This window comes from Bufo gargarizans, chromosome 8, assembly GCF_014858855.1.
Source record: "Bufo gargarizans isolate SCDJY-AF-19 chromosome 8, ASM1485885v1, whole genome shotgun sequence".
Lineage (NCBI taxonomy): Eukaryota > Metazoa > Chordata > Amphibia > Anura > Bufonidae > Bufo > Bufo gargarizans.
Window position 1 is genome coordinate 178,168,385 of NC_058087.1, and position 14,407 is coordinate 178,182,791.

The 14,407-nt window shown below is 48.0% G+C and overlaps 1 protein-coding gene across 1 annotated transcript in view; it reads left to right on the forward strand.

Moving 5' to 3' along the window:
* Positions 1–7,763: 7,763 nt before the first annotated feature.
* XPO6 (exportin 6) overlaps positions 7,764–14,407 on the forward strand; it is a 38,603-nt gene continuing 31,959 nt past the window's right edge. Inside the window, 2 exon segments of the mRNA XM_044304332.1 lie at positions 7,764–8,447; positions 11,772–11,862. Coding sequence (XP_044160267.1) covers positions 8,445–8,447; positions 11,772–11,862 — 94 coding nt within the window. The 5' untranslated portion in view covers positions 7,764–8,444.

A 14,407-nucleotide genomic window follows, 5' to 3' on the forward strand; every position in this document is an offset into this window, starting at 1 on the left:
AATACACAGGCATCAGGACACGGACCTCTCCTCCTCCTAATACACAGACATCAGGACAGGGACCTCTCCTCCTCCTAATACACAGACATCAGGACGCGGACCTCTCCTCCTCCTAATACACAGACATCAGGACGCGGACCTCTCCTCCTCCTAATACACAGACATCAGGACGCGGACCTCTCCTCCTCCTAATACACAGACATCAGGACACAGACCTCTCCTCCTCCTAATACACAGACATCAGGACACGGACCTCTCCTCCTCCTAATACACAGACATCAGGACGCGGACCTCTCCTCCTCCTAATACACAGGCATCAGGACACGGACCTCTCCTCCTCCTAATACACAGACATCAGGACACGGACCTCTCCTCCTCCTAATACACAGACATCAGGACGCGGACCTCTCCCCCTCCTAATACACAGACATCAGGACGCGGACCTCTCCCCCTCCTAATACACAGACATCAGGACGCGGACCTCTCCTCCTCCTAATACACAGACATCAGGACACGGACCTCTCCTCCTCCTAATACACAGACATCAGGACGCGGACCTCTCCTCCTCCTAATACACAGACATCAGGACGCGGACCTCTCCTCCTCCTAATACACAGACATCAGGACGCGGGCCTCTGCTCCTCCTAATACACAGACATCAGGACGCGGACCTCTCCTCCTCCTAATACACAGACATCAGGACACGGACCTCTCCTCCTCCTAATACACAGACATCAGGACGCGGACCTCTCCTAATACACAGACATCGGGACAAGGACCTCTCCTCCTCCTAATACACAGACATCAGGACACGGACCACTCCTCCTCCTAATACACAGACATCAGGACACGGACCTCTCCTCCTCCTAATACACAGACATCAGGACGCGGACCTCTCCTCCTCCTAATACACAGACATCAGGACACGGACCTCTCCTCCTCCTCCTAATACACAGACATCAGGACGCGGACCTCTCCTCCTCCTAATACACAGACATCAGGACAGGGACCTCTCCTCCTCCTAATACACAGACATCAGGACGCGGACCTCTCCTCCTCCTAATACACAGACATCAGGACAGGGACCTCTCCTCCTCCTAATACACAGACATCAGGACACGGACCTCTCCTCCTCCTAATACACAGACATCAGGACACGGACCTCTCCTCCTCCTAATACACAGACATCAGGACACGGACCTCTCCTCCTCCTAATACACAGACATCAGGACGCGGACCTCTCCTCCTCCTAATACACAGGCATCAGGACACGGACCTCTCCTCCTCCTAATACACAGACATCAGGACGCGGACCTCTCCTCCTCCTAATACACAGACATCAGGACGCGGACCTCTCCTCCTCCTAATACACAGACATCAGGACGCGGACCTCTCCTCCTCCTAATACACAGACATCAGGACACAGACCTCTCCTCCTCCTAATACACAGACATCAGGACACAGACCTCTCCTCCCCCTAATACACAGACATCAGGACGCGGACCTCTCCTCCTCCTAATACACAGACATCAGGACACGGACCTCTCCTCCTCCTAATACACAGACATCAGGACGCGGACCTCTCCTCCTCCTCCTAATACACAGACATCAGGACACGGACCTCTCCTCCTCCTGATACACAGACATCAGGACACGGACCTCTCCTCCTCCTAATACACAGACATCAGGACACGGACCTCTCCTCCTCCTAATACACAGACATCAGGACGCGGACCTCTCCCCCTCCTAATACACAGACATCAGGACGCGGACCTCTCCTCCTCCTAATACACAGACATCAGGACACGGACCTCTCCTCCTCCTAATACACAGACATCAGGACGCGGACCTCTCCTCCTCCTAATACACAGACATCAGGACACGGACCTCTCCTCCTCCTAATACACAGACATCAGGACGCAGACCTCTCCTCCTCCTAATACACAGACATCAGAACGCGGACCTCTCCTCCTCCTAATACACAGACATCAGGACGCGGACCTCTCCTCCTCCTAATGCAGATACTTTCAATAGAAGACATCATGTCACTGAGGCAGGTATTGGGGATATTGTAGCAAAAAAGTCCAAACGGATCCAGCGAGTAAAATCAATGATTCTTTATTTCTTCATTTTGATAAAATGTATAAACAAGTAATCCTCCTGCATAAAATCAACGCGTTTCAACCATAAGACGGGTCTTCTTCATGGATTCATAGTATAAAGTATTCAGATACAGGGATGTAACAGCTTTTTAAGCAAAAAGGGGAGAATGAAATCAACTGAAAATATGAAGGAACGCCGCAGTGCAAGTGTAGGGTAAAATGTAGATAACATTAACTCTTGATGTCCACGCCTGTGGCTGAAGACTGACTTGCACAAAAAAAAGAGTAAATAATATAATGACACGATGTACAATACTGCAGGAACGAGAAACAATCATATATTAATAATGTAATAAAATATCTGTATGATAATTCATTCCATAAGGCTGCGCTGTGTTTAAAGGGAACCTGTCACCGGGATTTTGTGCATAGAGCTGAGGACATGGGTTGCTAGATGGCCGCTAGCACATCCGCAATACCCAGTCCCCATAGCTCTGTGTGCTTTTATTGTGTAACAATCCCGATTTGATACATATGCAAATTAACATAAAAGAGTCATATCTTACTTGTGTGACCAGAGAAGAGTCATATTTTCAAGCTCTGACTCATCTCAGGTTAATTTGCATATGCATCAAATCGGTTTTTATACACAATAAAAGCACACAGAGCTATGGGGACTGGGTATTGCGGATGTGCTAGCGGCCATCTAGCAACCCATGTCCTCAGCTCTATACCCAAAATCCTGGTGACAGGTTCCCTTTAAGGTAAAAATCCAGAAAGCTTCTCTCTCCAATAATAATTTTTTGAAGCTGCCCCCTCGCTTGTATCATTTTACTTTTTCTATACCAATTCAACTGAGGGACACAACCTCACTATTATGTCGTTCCAAAAAGTGTTTAGATGCGCCAAAGATGTTACGATTTTTATTTTTGTTGGTGAAATCTTTCAGATGCTCAAGAAAACGCACCTTCAGTTTTCTGGTCGTACTGCCGATGTCAGCAATCGCATAGTGTGCCCATGGTCATATGTACGACGCCTTCTGTGCTGCAATTTATGTAGCTTTTTATTTTGTATTTTATTTCTTTTTGGGTGTGTGGGAATTCTTTGGTTGAGTGAACGGAAGAGCGGGTTTTGCAGGGATGATTCCCACAGGGATAAAATCCTAAATTGGATAGCGGTGTGCGATATTTGGAATGAATTGTTTTTAAATCGCTAGGTGCAATTTTTTTTTGACCTATTGTTTGAGCTTTCCTGTAAGACCCTATAAATCCTTCTGATAACATGTGGTGTCATTTTTCATCTTCATAAAGTATTGGTAAATATTTGTAAATTAAAGAGCGTACTTGATAAAAAAAAAAGAAGTGGATTATATTGTAAAGTAACCTTTGGTGTGAATTTGCTTTTATTTTTGTTCCTGTTTTCATTGGGGGTATTGTGGCTGTTCGCACCAAGGTTTACATTGGCACAATGTTGTTGGCACTAATGGAATAATGGCATGGTGATAGGGGCACATTGCATTTACTTGTCCTTATTTGACTTAGGCCTTCGTGCACACGACCGTTGTGTATTTTGCGGTCTGCAAATTGCGCACCCGCAAAACAGGGATGGAGTCCGTGTGCGTTCCGCAATTTGCGGAAAGGCGCGGACAGCTATTAATATAACTGCCTATTCTTGTCTGCAAAACGGACAAGAATAGGACAGGTTATATTTTTTTTGCGGACCACGGAACGGAGCAACGGATGCGGACAGCACACAGAGTGCTGTCCGCATCTTTTGCGGACCCATTGAAGTGAATGGGTCCGCATCCAAGCCGCAAATCCCGCGGCTCGGATGCGGAGAAAAACAACGGTCGTGTGCATGAGGCCTTAGACAACAATTTGGGAGGTATGCTATTCACAGGCCAGGTGGTTGAGAACAGCCTTGCTGTCTTTGACAAAAAGGAAATGTATCCTTTCAGTTTACTGTTGCTATGGATTACCGCTGTCTGCATAGTGGCGGCAATGCCACCTATGTTGGTCAGAGTATGCTGGCAGCTTAGACAATGAGCTGGGGTGATAGTAAGGGTGCCTTCACAGGCTGCGGATTTTGTTGCAGAAATTTCTAGGACTGAAAATCAGTTGGAGCTTGCCCCACTCAAATGAATGGAACTGATTTTACAGTACCAGAAATATCTGCAAGAAAATCCGCAGCCTGTGAGTGCACCCTTAATACTCCTGTAATTTAGTTAGCTACCAAGTGGAGGTGTGTAATACTAGTCAAGAGGGTGTGCCACCTCAGGGCACAGATAGCGCCATAGAGCAGCTGAGTGTCACAGTGGGGGAGGGGGGCCTTGAGCAGACTTGCACTTCCTAGCTCCCGCACCTTTAGTGGGAACTAGAGAGCTGTGGAGCAGGCAGGTCAGGACCACAAAGACCGGCCAGCCTGCCACAGTGTAAGGCTCCATTCACACGTACGTGGTGTGTTGCGCACCCACAACACACCCGCCCGGCACCCCTATAGAAATGCCTATTCTTGTCCGCAGCTGCGGACAAGAATAGGACATGTTCTATCTTTTGCGGAGCTGCGGACCTGAAGATCGGGGCCGCGCTCCGCAATTGCGGATGCAGACAGCACACTGTGTGCTGTCCGCATCCATTCCGTCCCCATAGAGAATGAATGGGTCTGCACCCGTTCCGCAAAATTGCAGAACGGATGCGGACCCATTTTGCGGACGTGTGAATGGAGCCTAAATCACAATGGTCTGTGCGTTGCAAGGAAAAAAACACCAGAACGGGGCGTTTGTGTGCACGAGCCCTTAGACTGTTTTTGCGACAAATTCTGGTGCAAAAAAAGACAAACCTACATAAATAGGTTGGAAAAAAGTCGCAAAAGTTAGAAAACTTCAGAATTAGAGCTCATGCACACGACCGTAAGTATTTTGCGGTCCATGAAAAATGGATGACAATACAGATGTACATTCCGTATTTTGAGGAACGGAACAGCTGGCCCCTAATAGAACAGTACTATCCTTGTCCGTAATGCGAACAAAAGGACATGTTCTATTTTTTTGCGGAACGAAATACGGACTAACTTCAGTTTTTTTGCGGACCGATTGAAATGCATGGTTCCGCATACGGTCCGCAAAAAAAACGGAACGGACAAGTAAAGAAAATATGTTTGTGTGCATGAGCCCTTAGTCTAAAAAATCTAAATAGGCGAACGAGGCGCAAAAACCTCCAAAACAGATGCAATTTCAGCAGCAAATCAGACAGTCTGAACAGCATTTTTAGACTAAAACAGGCACAAAGACTTTAGTAAATGTTCCCCCAAGTGTTACTAGCAGTTTTTGGTGCAGATTGACCGTAGAGCTCACCCTTGCATTGAAAAGAGTGAAATCCGCCCCAAAAATTTTTTTACATGCTGTGAATTTCAAAATCCGCAAGGCAGGTCAGTTTCAGCATATAACGAATAAGCAAGGTGTACACGAGATTCGGGAAATCTCCCCCCATATGAAGGTTACCCCGATATTTCTATACAGTGCCATAGGGAGTCACCATAAGGCAGCAGATGGCGCGCCAACATCTCTGTGTGCAGTGACTGACTTACAGGGGTCGTCCCATCTGGACATGAATGCGGCCTCAGACGGCTGGGGGTCCAAACCCTTTACTGCCTTAGACCACCAGGGATGTTACGTTTTTTTTTTTCCGGAGTACAATATTGATATCCTCAGAATAGGTCATCAATATCAGATGGGTAGGGGTCCGACTCTCAATACTTTTTTTTGAAGAGGCCCCAGTGCTCAAGCAGATGATCGTCGGGGCTGCCAAGAGTTAAAATCCCACTGATCTAATGACCTATCCTGAGGATAGCTCATCAATACTGTCCTCCTGGCAAAACCCTTTAATATTAACCCATTTACTTTTCTAGACCACCAGAGGTGTTTACATGAGTCCCTTTATTGTTCTAGACCAGTAGGGATGTTTATATTAACCCCTTGGCTGCCCTGAACCATCAGATATGTTTATATTAGCCCTCTTACTGTCCTAGACCACTAGGCAGGTTTATAATAACCCCTTTACTGCCCTAGACCACCAGAGATGTTGATATTAACCCCCTTTTACTGTTTTAGACCACCAGAACTGTTTACATTAGCCCCTTTACGGTCCTAGACCACTATGGATGTTTATATTAACCCCATTAATGTCCTTGACCAGCAGAGATGTTTATATTAACCCCTTGGCTGCCCTAAACCATCAGATATGTTTATATAAACCATTTTACTGTCCTAGACCGCCAGGAATGCTTCTATTAACCCCTTTACTGCCCTAGACCACCAGAGATGTTTATGTTTATTCTAAACTACCAGAAATGTGTATATCAACCCCTTTACTGTTTTAGATCACCAGACATGTTTACAGAAGCCCCTTTACTGTCCTAGACCACCAGGGATGTTTACATTAACACACGTCATTATCCCTAACCTGCCCCCCCCCCCAGCTGTTGCAAGACTACAAGTCCCAGCATGTTTGGACAGCCTACAGTTATTAGGGCATGCTGGGAGTTGTAGTTTTGCAACAGCTGGAGGGCAGCATGTTGAGCATCCCTGCATTAACCTCTCGACTGCCGTAAACCATTAGACATGCTTATATTAACCCTTTTTTTGGCCGTAGACCACCAGGATTGTTACTATTAACCCCTTTACTGCTCTAGACCATAAAACATGTTTATATTATCACCTTTAGGCTAGGTCTACACGACGACATTTGTCGCGCGACATTTTGTTGCACCAATGTCGCGCAACAATTTTTATAATGGCAGTCTATGGTGTCGCACTGCAACATGCGACATGCTGCGACAGCGACGCGACAGTCGCAGAAAATCCATTCAAGATGGATTTTTCTGCGACTGTCGCGTCGCAGTCGCAACATGTCGCATGTTGCAGTGCGACACCATAGACTGCCATTATAAAAATTGTCGTGCGACATTGGTGCAACAAAATGTCGCGCAACAACTGTTGCGTCCTATCTGTCGCGCGACTTTTTGTCGCGCGACAAATGTCGTCGTGTAGACCTAGCCTTACTGCCCTGAACCACCAGAGATGTGTGTATTAACCCCTTCATTGCCCTAGACCACCAGGGATTCAAGGTTTCAACCCTTCCTGTAACCTAGATCACATTTTTGTGGGAAAGGTGTCAGTCCTGCTCCTGCTCCACTCGCCCACAATCACGGACCAGGCCACAGACGTTACTATTCATCAGATGGAAATCTACAATTAACCTCCAAGCTTCTATTACGCTGCTATAACAAAATTAACAAACTGAAATCATCCTGTGATCTATAACGTGTGCCACATTCCATCCGTTATTTCCATTCCACCAGTTGCATCAGTACATAAAATAAAATTTAAAAAAAGCCGTCAGGTGTGTAATCACCTCTGTTCCCCCACCAACATGGCGGCCGTATGCGCACCACTACATGTCACGTGACAGTGCCCTTCCAGCGCCGAACGTCGCCTTTCCTCCGCTCTCATTTGTCGGCTCTAACAGCCGAGACGAGATGTTCCTCCACCAACATGGCCGCCCGTCTTTTCGGTCACGCTGATTGGACGATCCGCCTAATGATCCCGCCTCTCTTTCTTCTCAGCATTATCTGATTGGCTCCGGTCCCGGGCCGGCCAAGATGACTTCCGGCCAAGCGGAAGGAGTGTACGACTCTGTCAATTAAACGGGGAGACGAGAGAAGGGAAACGCTAGAGGCACCACTCCCCCTTACCGGAAGCGGAAAGCAAGCTGAATAGAGACCCCCCTTGGGAGTCGTGAAGACTGACCCCTGACACCCCCATCACTCCATTAGCCATCCTTTACTGGGTGTGGCCCCTGACCCTAGCAGGGGCCACATGTGCTTTCTATCTTCCTCCCAGGGACCGTACTGGCTGTTGTAGCCCATTTTATGTCTTTACAATTCATTTCTGTATGCCTCGTCTCTGCCTAGCCCCCCATACCTGTGCTGCAGCCCCTCTGTATACAGCCATACCTGTGTGCTCTCCTCTCCCATCACTGCCCAGGGCTGCAGTAATGGAATGCCCCCTATAGCTTGTTGCCCCCCTTTGGGGTGATAGAAGGGCACGCCCTCAGTGGGTGTTTGAGATTTTATATATATATATGTCTGTTCATGTGACGATGTATTAGGCGTGCACCCAAGACGTGGAGGGGGCAGCGCTGCCAGTACATTAGTGCCATTTTATATTTGCTAGGTTTTATTGTCCGGGTAGGGGGGGAGTTGGGTTGCGCCTAGCCGGCGGTGTGACATGTGCCGGGAAAGAGACGGCGGTGTGAAGAGACGAGCGTGACAACCAATCACAGCATGGTGAGTACACGGGGCGGCGGGATAAGTACCCCACATGAGTCGCAGGGCCCCCTCGGATACTAGATGCTACCTCTGCACCCCTTAGAGCAGGGGTCAGAAACCTCCGGCGCTCCAGATGTGGGAAAACTACAACTCCCATCTTGGTCCACTCACTGCCAAGCAAGTGTGAGCATGCTGGAAGATGTAGTTACGCCACAGCTGGAGTGTCAGAGGTGGCACCTAATGTCTAAGGGGGCCCAAGACATGTTAGGAGGGGATCTTGTTGCGGATTTTCTTCCAGGAGCTTCGTTACCCCCTCCCCCAATAGAAGCGATAATGATGTCCTGTGGGCAAGTGTCTTAAAGGGGTTGTGTCATCTGAGACATTGGTGGCATATCGTTAGGACAGAGTGGGACCGTCAGCTAAGACCCCTGAAGTGAGCGGAGAACAGGCGCGCATGCGTGGACGCTCTCCATTCATTTCTATGGGACTGCCTAAAGTAGACAAGCTTGGCCATCTCTGGCAGTCCCGTATATGTGAGCAGAGCATTGGCCGCGCTTGCGCAGTGCGCTCTCTGTTTATTTCTATGGGACCTCTGAAAATAGCCATGCGTGGAAGGCGGCAGCGCGGGGCACTCTTTGACTTCCGGGGGGGGGGGGGGGGGGGGGCAGAGGTGGGATCTGCACCTGTCTGACATTGGTGACATCACTAGGATATGTCACCAATGTCTGAGTTGACACAACCCCTTTCATTTTTTTTTAAAGGTATTCCTGTGTTATAAATGCAAGAATTTAGGGCCAGAAGCTCCCAGGGATCAGCTGCACGGCATGTGCGTGTCCTGTGCGGGAATCGCGCTTCGTGTGTGAGCGTGATATCCCATCGCGGACACTGATCGCACGTAAGGCATTATAATGATTTATAAAGCTGTGCGTCTCTGCATCACCTAACTGCTACAGAATTATACTGACGGCGTTATGTCAGTATAATTCAGTAGCTACAAGTCATGCAGAGACACACAGCATTATAAATCAGTATAATGCCCTATGCTCCTGCGAAACGAGCAGTGTCCATAATGGGCTATCCTTTCTCACACACGGAGCTTGATTTCGCACAGGACATGCTCTTCTGAAATTAGGTATACATTTTTTTTTGTGTCCTGGTAATCCCGCTTGCATATGGCCGGTGGAATAGAAAAGCGGATTTCAGGCCCATCAGTGGATTACAAGCTGCTGTTTATGGCAGCCTGTATACTACCTATGGACTCCTGCAAGGTATCGGCGGCAGTAATGAGGCTCCCACATTAGGGCAATTGCTTTTTATGCCATTTCCTAATATTCAGAGTGACTTAAAGGCAGCCTGTCACCTCCAAAATCCGTTTAGAAGTAACCATGCCGCCATGTGAGGTAGGTGCCCCTGAAAGATAATCGTACCTTCCCTGTGGAAAATTTGGTCCACAGAGCCAGTGTTATGGCGGGACATTGATGCAGCATATGGAGTGGCCCCTCCCACAGTGCACCGAAAACCTAATTCCTATAAAAATAGAAGCATCTTTCAGGATTAAAGGATTGAGTTTTCACACAGACATTTATTTATTTTTTAGCAAATGAAATTTAAAAAATTTGGGAATATTTTAATTATTATTATTATTATTATGATTTTTTTAATCTGGGCCCAAGAAACGCCAGGACCAGAACTGTGTGAAGGAGCCCTAAGGCTATATGCATACCGCTGTGTCATTTAATTTGCCACAGGATTTTTGTGCGTTTTTTCTTCTGCATTTCCGCACCAAAATCTGCTTTTGTTACTTGCGGATTTGCCCCAGATCTTTTAAAAAAGGGTGAAATCTGAGCTGAAAAATCACACAATCGACACGTCGCAGACGTCAAAATCTCCACCGCGGGTCCATTTCCACCTAGAAAATTTCTGCACCTTGTACATGAGATTTTAAACATCAGCCGCTACTGTCTGCACGAAAATCCGTACCATGCGCATACACCCTAAGGCGGGGAGCCGCAACCTCCCGTACTCCAGATGTTCTGAAACTACAACTCCCAGCATGCTCCACTCACTTTCATGGCAGTTACACGAACAGCCAAGCAATTGTGCATGCAGGGAGTTGTTGTTTCACAGCAGCTGGAGTGAAGGAGGTTGCCGACCCCCTGTCCTAAGGCCTCATGCACACGGCGGCCGTATCAGTTCTGCGGTCCGCCAACCTCAAATCTGCACAATACGGATGCTGTCCATGTGCATGTCACGTTTTCCTCAGTCCCCATTATAGAAATGGCTATTCTTGTCTACAAAACGGACAAGAATAGGACATGAGACGGACGGATGCAGACAGCACACAGAGGTCATCTGTATGGTGTCCCCTCTTTTATGTTTTTTTTCAGAGCCATAGAAATGAATGGGTCCATGTGCGATTAGCAAAAAAAAAATAATGCACATCAGACGTGGGCCCAAAATATGGTCACGTGCATGAGGCCTAACGGAGACTGACCCCTTTATATAAGGGGGTCTAGTGGATTAGTGATCTCCGACCTTTGGCAAAACTTCAGCTCCCAGCATGTCCTGCCCTACACAGGCTGAAAGCTACAGCTTTAGGCCTCATGCACACGACCGTTGTGTGCGTCCGTTCCGTCATTTTTCACAGTTTAGCGGAGGTCCCATTCATTTCTATGGAGCTGTGAAAAAAAATTGATAGTCCTCCGTTTTTTCTCCGCGTCCGTGATTTGTGATTCCAGTCCGTCAAAAAACTATAACCTGTCCTATTCAGTGGAAAACGGAGGACGGACCCATTCAAGTCAATGGGTCCATCAAAAAAAAAAACGGATGCACAACTGGTATGTCGTCCACGTCCGTTTTTTTTTCTACAAGACCTTTATGCAATAAAATTAGACTTTTCATCCACCTTCCTTTTTTTTTTTTCCCCGTCAGACAAAAAATAAAGGAAGACACAAGGAAACACAACTGAAGCAAAATCACTGACGGTGAAAAAACACTGTCGTGTGCATGAGGCCTTAAAAGAGCGTGGGGCAGGGGGCGCCCTCGGGTCCCTGATTATCAGCACAATGAAATGGCCGCAGCGTTCGCAGGAAGCGCCCTTCATCTTCTATTGAGGAGCCCCCCTTATGTATTAATGACTTGCAATGCCGATTTAGGCATGCGCCCCATTCTAAACCCTCAGCACAGCCAGGTCGGACCTTCACTGATCATATGGCACATTTTAGCATTGTACATAATGCATGCTGAGAGTTTTAGTTCAGCAGACAGCTGAAGATCACTGCTCTGTATATGTGACAACTACCACCACCACCATCTGACTTTACAATCCCTTTCTGTTTCCAGGCGTCCGAGGAGGCCTCGCTCCGTGCCCTGGAGGGTCTTATGAGCGAGTTCTTTCACACCAGCACATCCAATGATCGGAAGAGAGAAATCGGTGAGGCAAACGGTGACGCGGATGACTTTATGCATTGCGGTGTATTTTTAGGTGACCTTGGATGGTACCGCTGTATCTTAGTAGCCTGCTATTGGATAGCCTGAGGGGTGTATACTTGCTGGATCCGGGAAGGTGGGAGCTGTGGTCCATGTGACGTAGTGTTCTGTGGTCACGTGATCTGGTCATAAGACAAAATCTGCAAGACTTGAAGGCGCAGAGCGTGTCAGATGTGAAGCAGCCCGACTCTGACTTAAAGGGGTTGTTCTAATGGGACAGCTCTTGCCCACGTGCACTGTTGGGTTATATGGACACCATAGTGGGCAAAGAGCGTATAACCTCTGTAAAGAGATTTCTCATGACCCCAGTTGAATGTACAGGTGGTCACGCATTCTCACTACCGTCCCATTCAATCTCTGTGGAACCGAAGGAGGTAGTGGGCACTGCATTCAGTCCCATAGAGTTTGAATGGAGCAGCATGCGTGACCACTATTCCATTTAAACACAGGACCCTCATTCTTGCTGCACGGTCAGACCCCAGCAGTCAGATCTATCCTGTGTGGATAATAAATGTTTTTCTTTGGCCACCCCCCTTAATAGAGACTATGATGGAATTGTTCACTATGCAGTTTTCTGGCTCCAGAATTGGACGGGGTATGTGAGCAGAGAGTGCGGAGTGTCATCTGTCGGTGAAAACGATAATTCCTTACCTATTTTTATTTATTTTATACGAGCTCCGTTTAAAGGGGTTTTCTGGGGCCTAGATACTGATTACGTATCCTCTGAATAGGTCATCAGTATCAGATTGGTGGGGGTCCGACACCCAGCGCCCCTCAAAGGTTTGCTTTTGAGTACTGCAGCTCACCTCCCATTTACCTGGATGCTGCAGTATGCTGGCATGGTGACTCCACAGTGGAGGAAGCTTTCTTCTTTCAGTTCTGCCCACTGTATAGTTTCTAACACTAGCGCTGCCATGAAAAGCTGATCGTCGGGGCTGTCAGGTGCCAGACCCCCACTGATCTGATATTAATGTCCTTTACTAAGGTCTCAGAAAATGCTTTTAAAGGGGTTCCCCCCTCTCAGACGTTGATGACACGTTGCTAGGCTATGCCATCAATGTCAGGTGGTATGGGTCACACCTCGAAGGAGGGCACACTGCGCATGTGTGGCGTGCTGCTCATTCACTTCTGAGCGAGTGCACTCTGCTATTTTTGGGAAGACCATTGGAAATGAATGGAGAGCATGCCGTGCAAGTGCAGTGTGCTCTCCTTCACTTCTGCTCAATTCACCTCTATGGGACTGCCGGAAATAGCAGAGCCAGTGCACTCAACGGTGAATGAAGAGTGGCTATGCTTGCGTGATGTGCCCTCCTTCACTTCGGGTGGTTCCCAGAGGGGGACTCGCACCGTGTGACATTGATGGCCTATCCTTGCGATGGGCCAACCCCTTTAAGCTGGCCATAGATTGGATAGCTGTCGGATGAATGTCTGCTCCCTGCTGAGCATGCATGTATGGAAGCGGATATATGCCACTGGCAGCCGCTTATCTCCCCTGAGACCAAAAAGATTGGGCATGTTGAACTCCAACTGCCCGATCCCTTACCTCACCCAACATCTGCTGTTGGTGGAGAGTTGGACGGACCCCCCATACAGATTAGATGGTTGGCAGGTTCAGCTGACATTCATCTAATGTGTATGGAGGACATAAGGCAGTTCTCTTCTCCGGTTGAGAAAGTATAACTCCCAGCATCCCCCCCAACAGCTAGTTGGAGATCACTGGCCTAAAGGAACAAGCGGGGTTGACAACGCTGTCTATATGAGTGGTCCCCAGACCGGATCCTGACGTGGTTGTGACAGGTCTGCCGCACGTGTTGTGCTGCTGTGCAACTTCCTCTTGAAGTTTTTAAAAATGAGAGCGGTGCGTCGCTCTGGGGATACGTATTAACCAGTTGCCTGTATATAGCTGGTTGTGCATGCCATGGACGCATAGCCCGGGTGCAGCGGGCATTGGTGCACAACTGAAGGGGTTTTCCATCTTTTGCTGTTTCTTTCTTTCAAACTCTGTGGTCAGCGAATGGGAACATCGTACGTCCACTCCCTGACTTCTCACAGCTGAGGGGCTGGTACAGTCCAGGCTTTGTAATCCTTTGTATTCCCATCTGGAACACTTGTGGCATATTACAAGAGGTGGGACCTGCACCTGTCGAGAACAAATTCCCCATTACGTCATGTGCAGCCCCCCCTCCATTCACTTCCATGTGAATTCCAAAAACCTACTTGGCTGTTTTTGGGACTCCCATAGAAGTGATTAGAGAGAGCTGCGCATGCACGTGGACCTCTCTGTTCACCGCTGCTGCCAGTCAGGCCCTGTTCTTTGAATAGTGGTGGGACCTACACCTAGCAGACATTAAAGGGGTATTCCGGATAGTTTGTTAGCCGCTGTCCACAGGATAGGGGTAACTATTAGATTGATTGGCGTCTCCCACTGCTCTCGAACGGGGGCCCTGTACCCTCTGAAAGGAACAGACGTTCACATGCGTGTGTCCGTT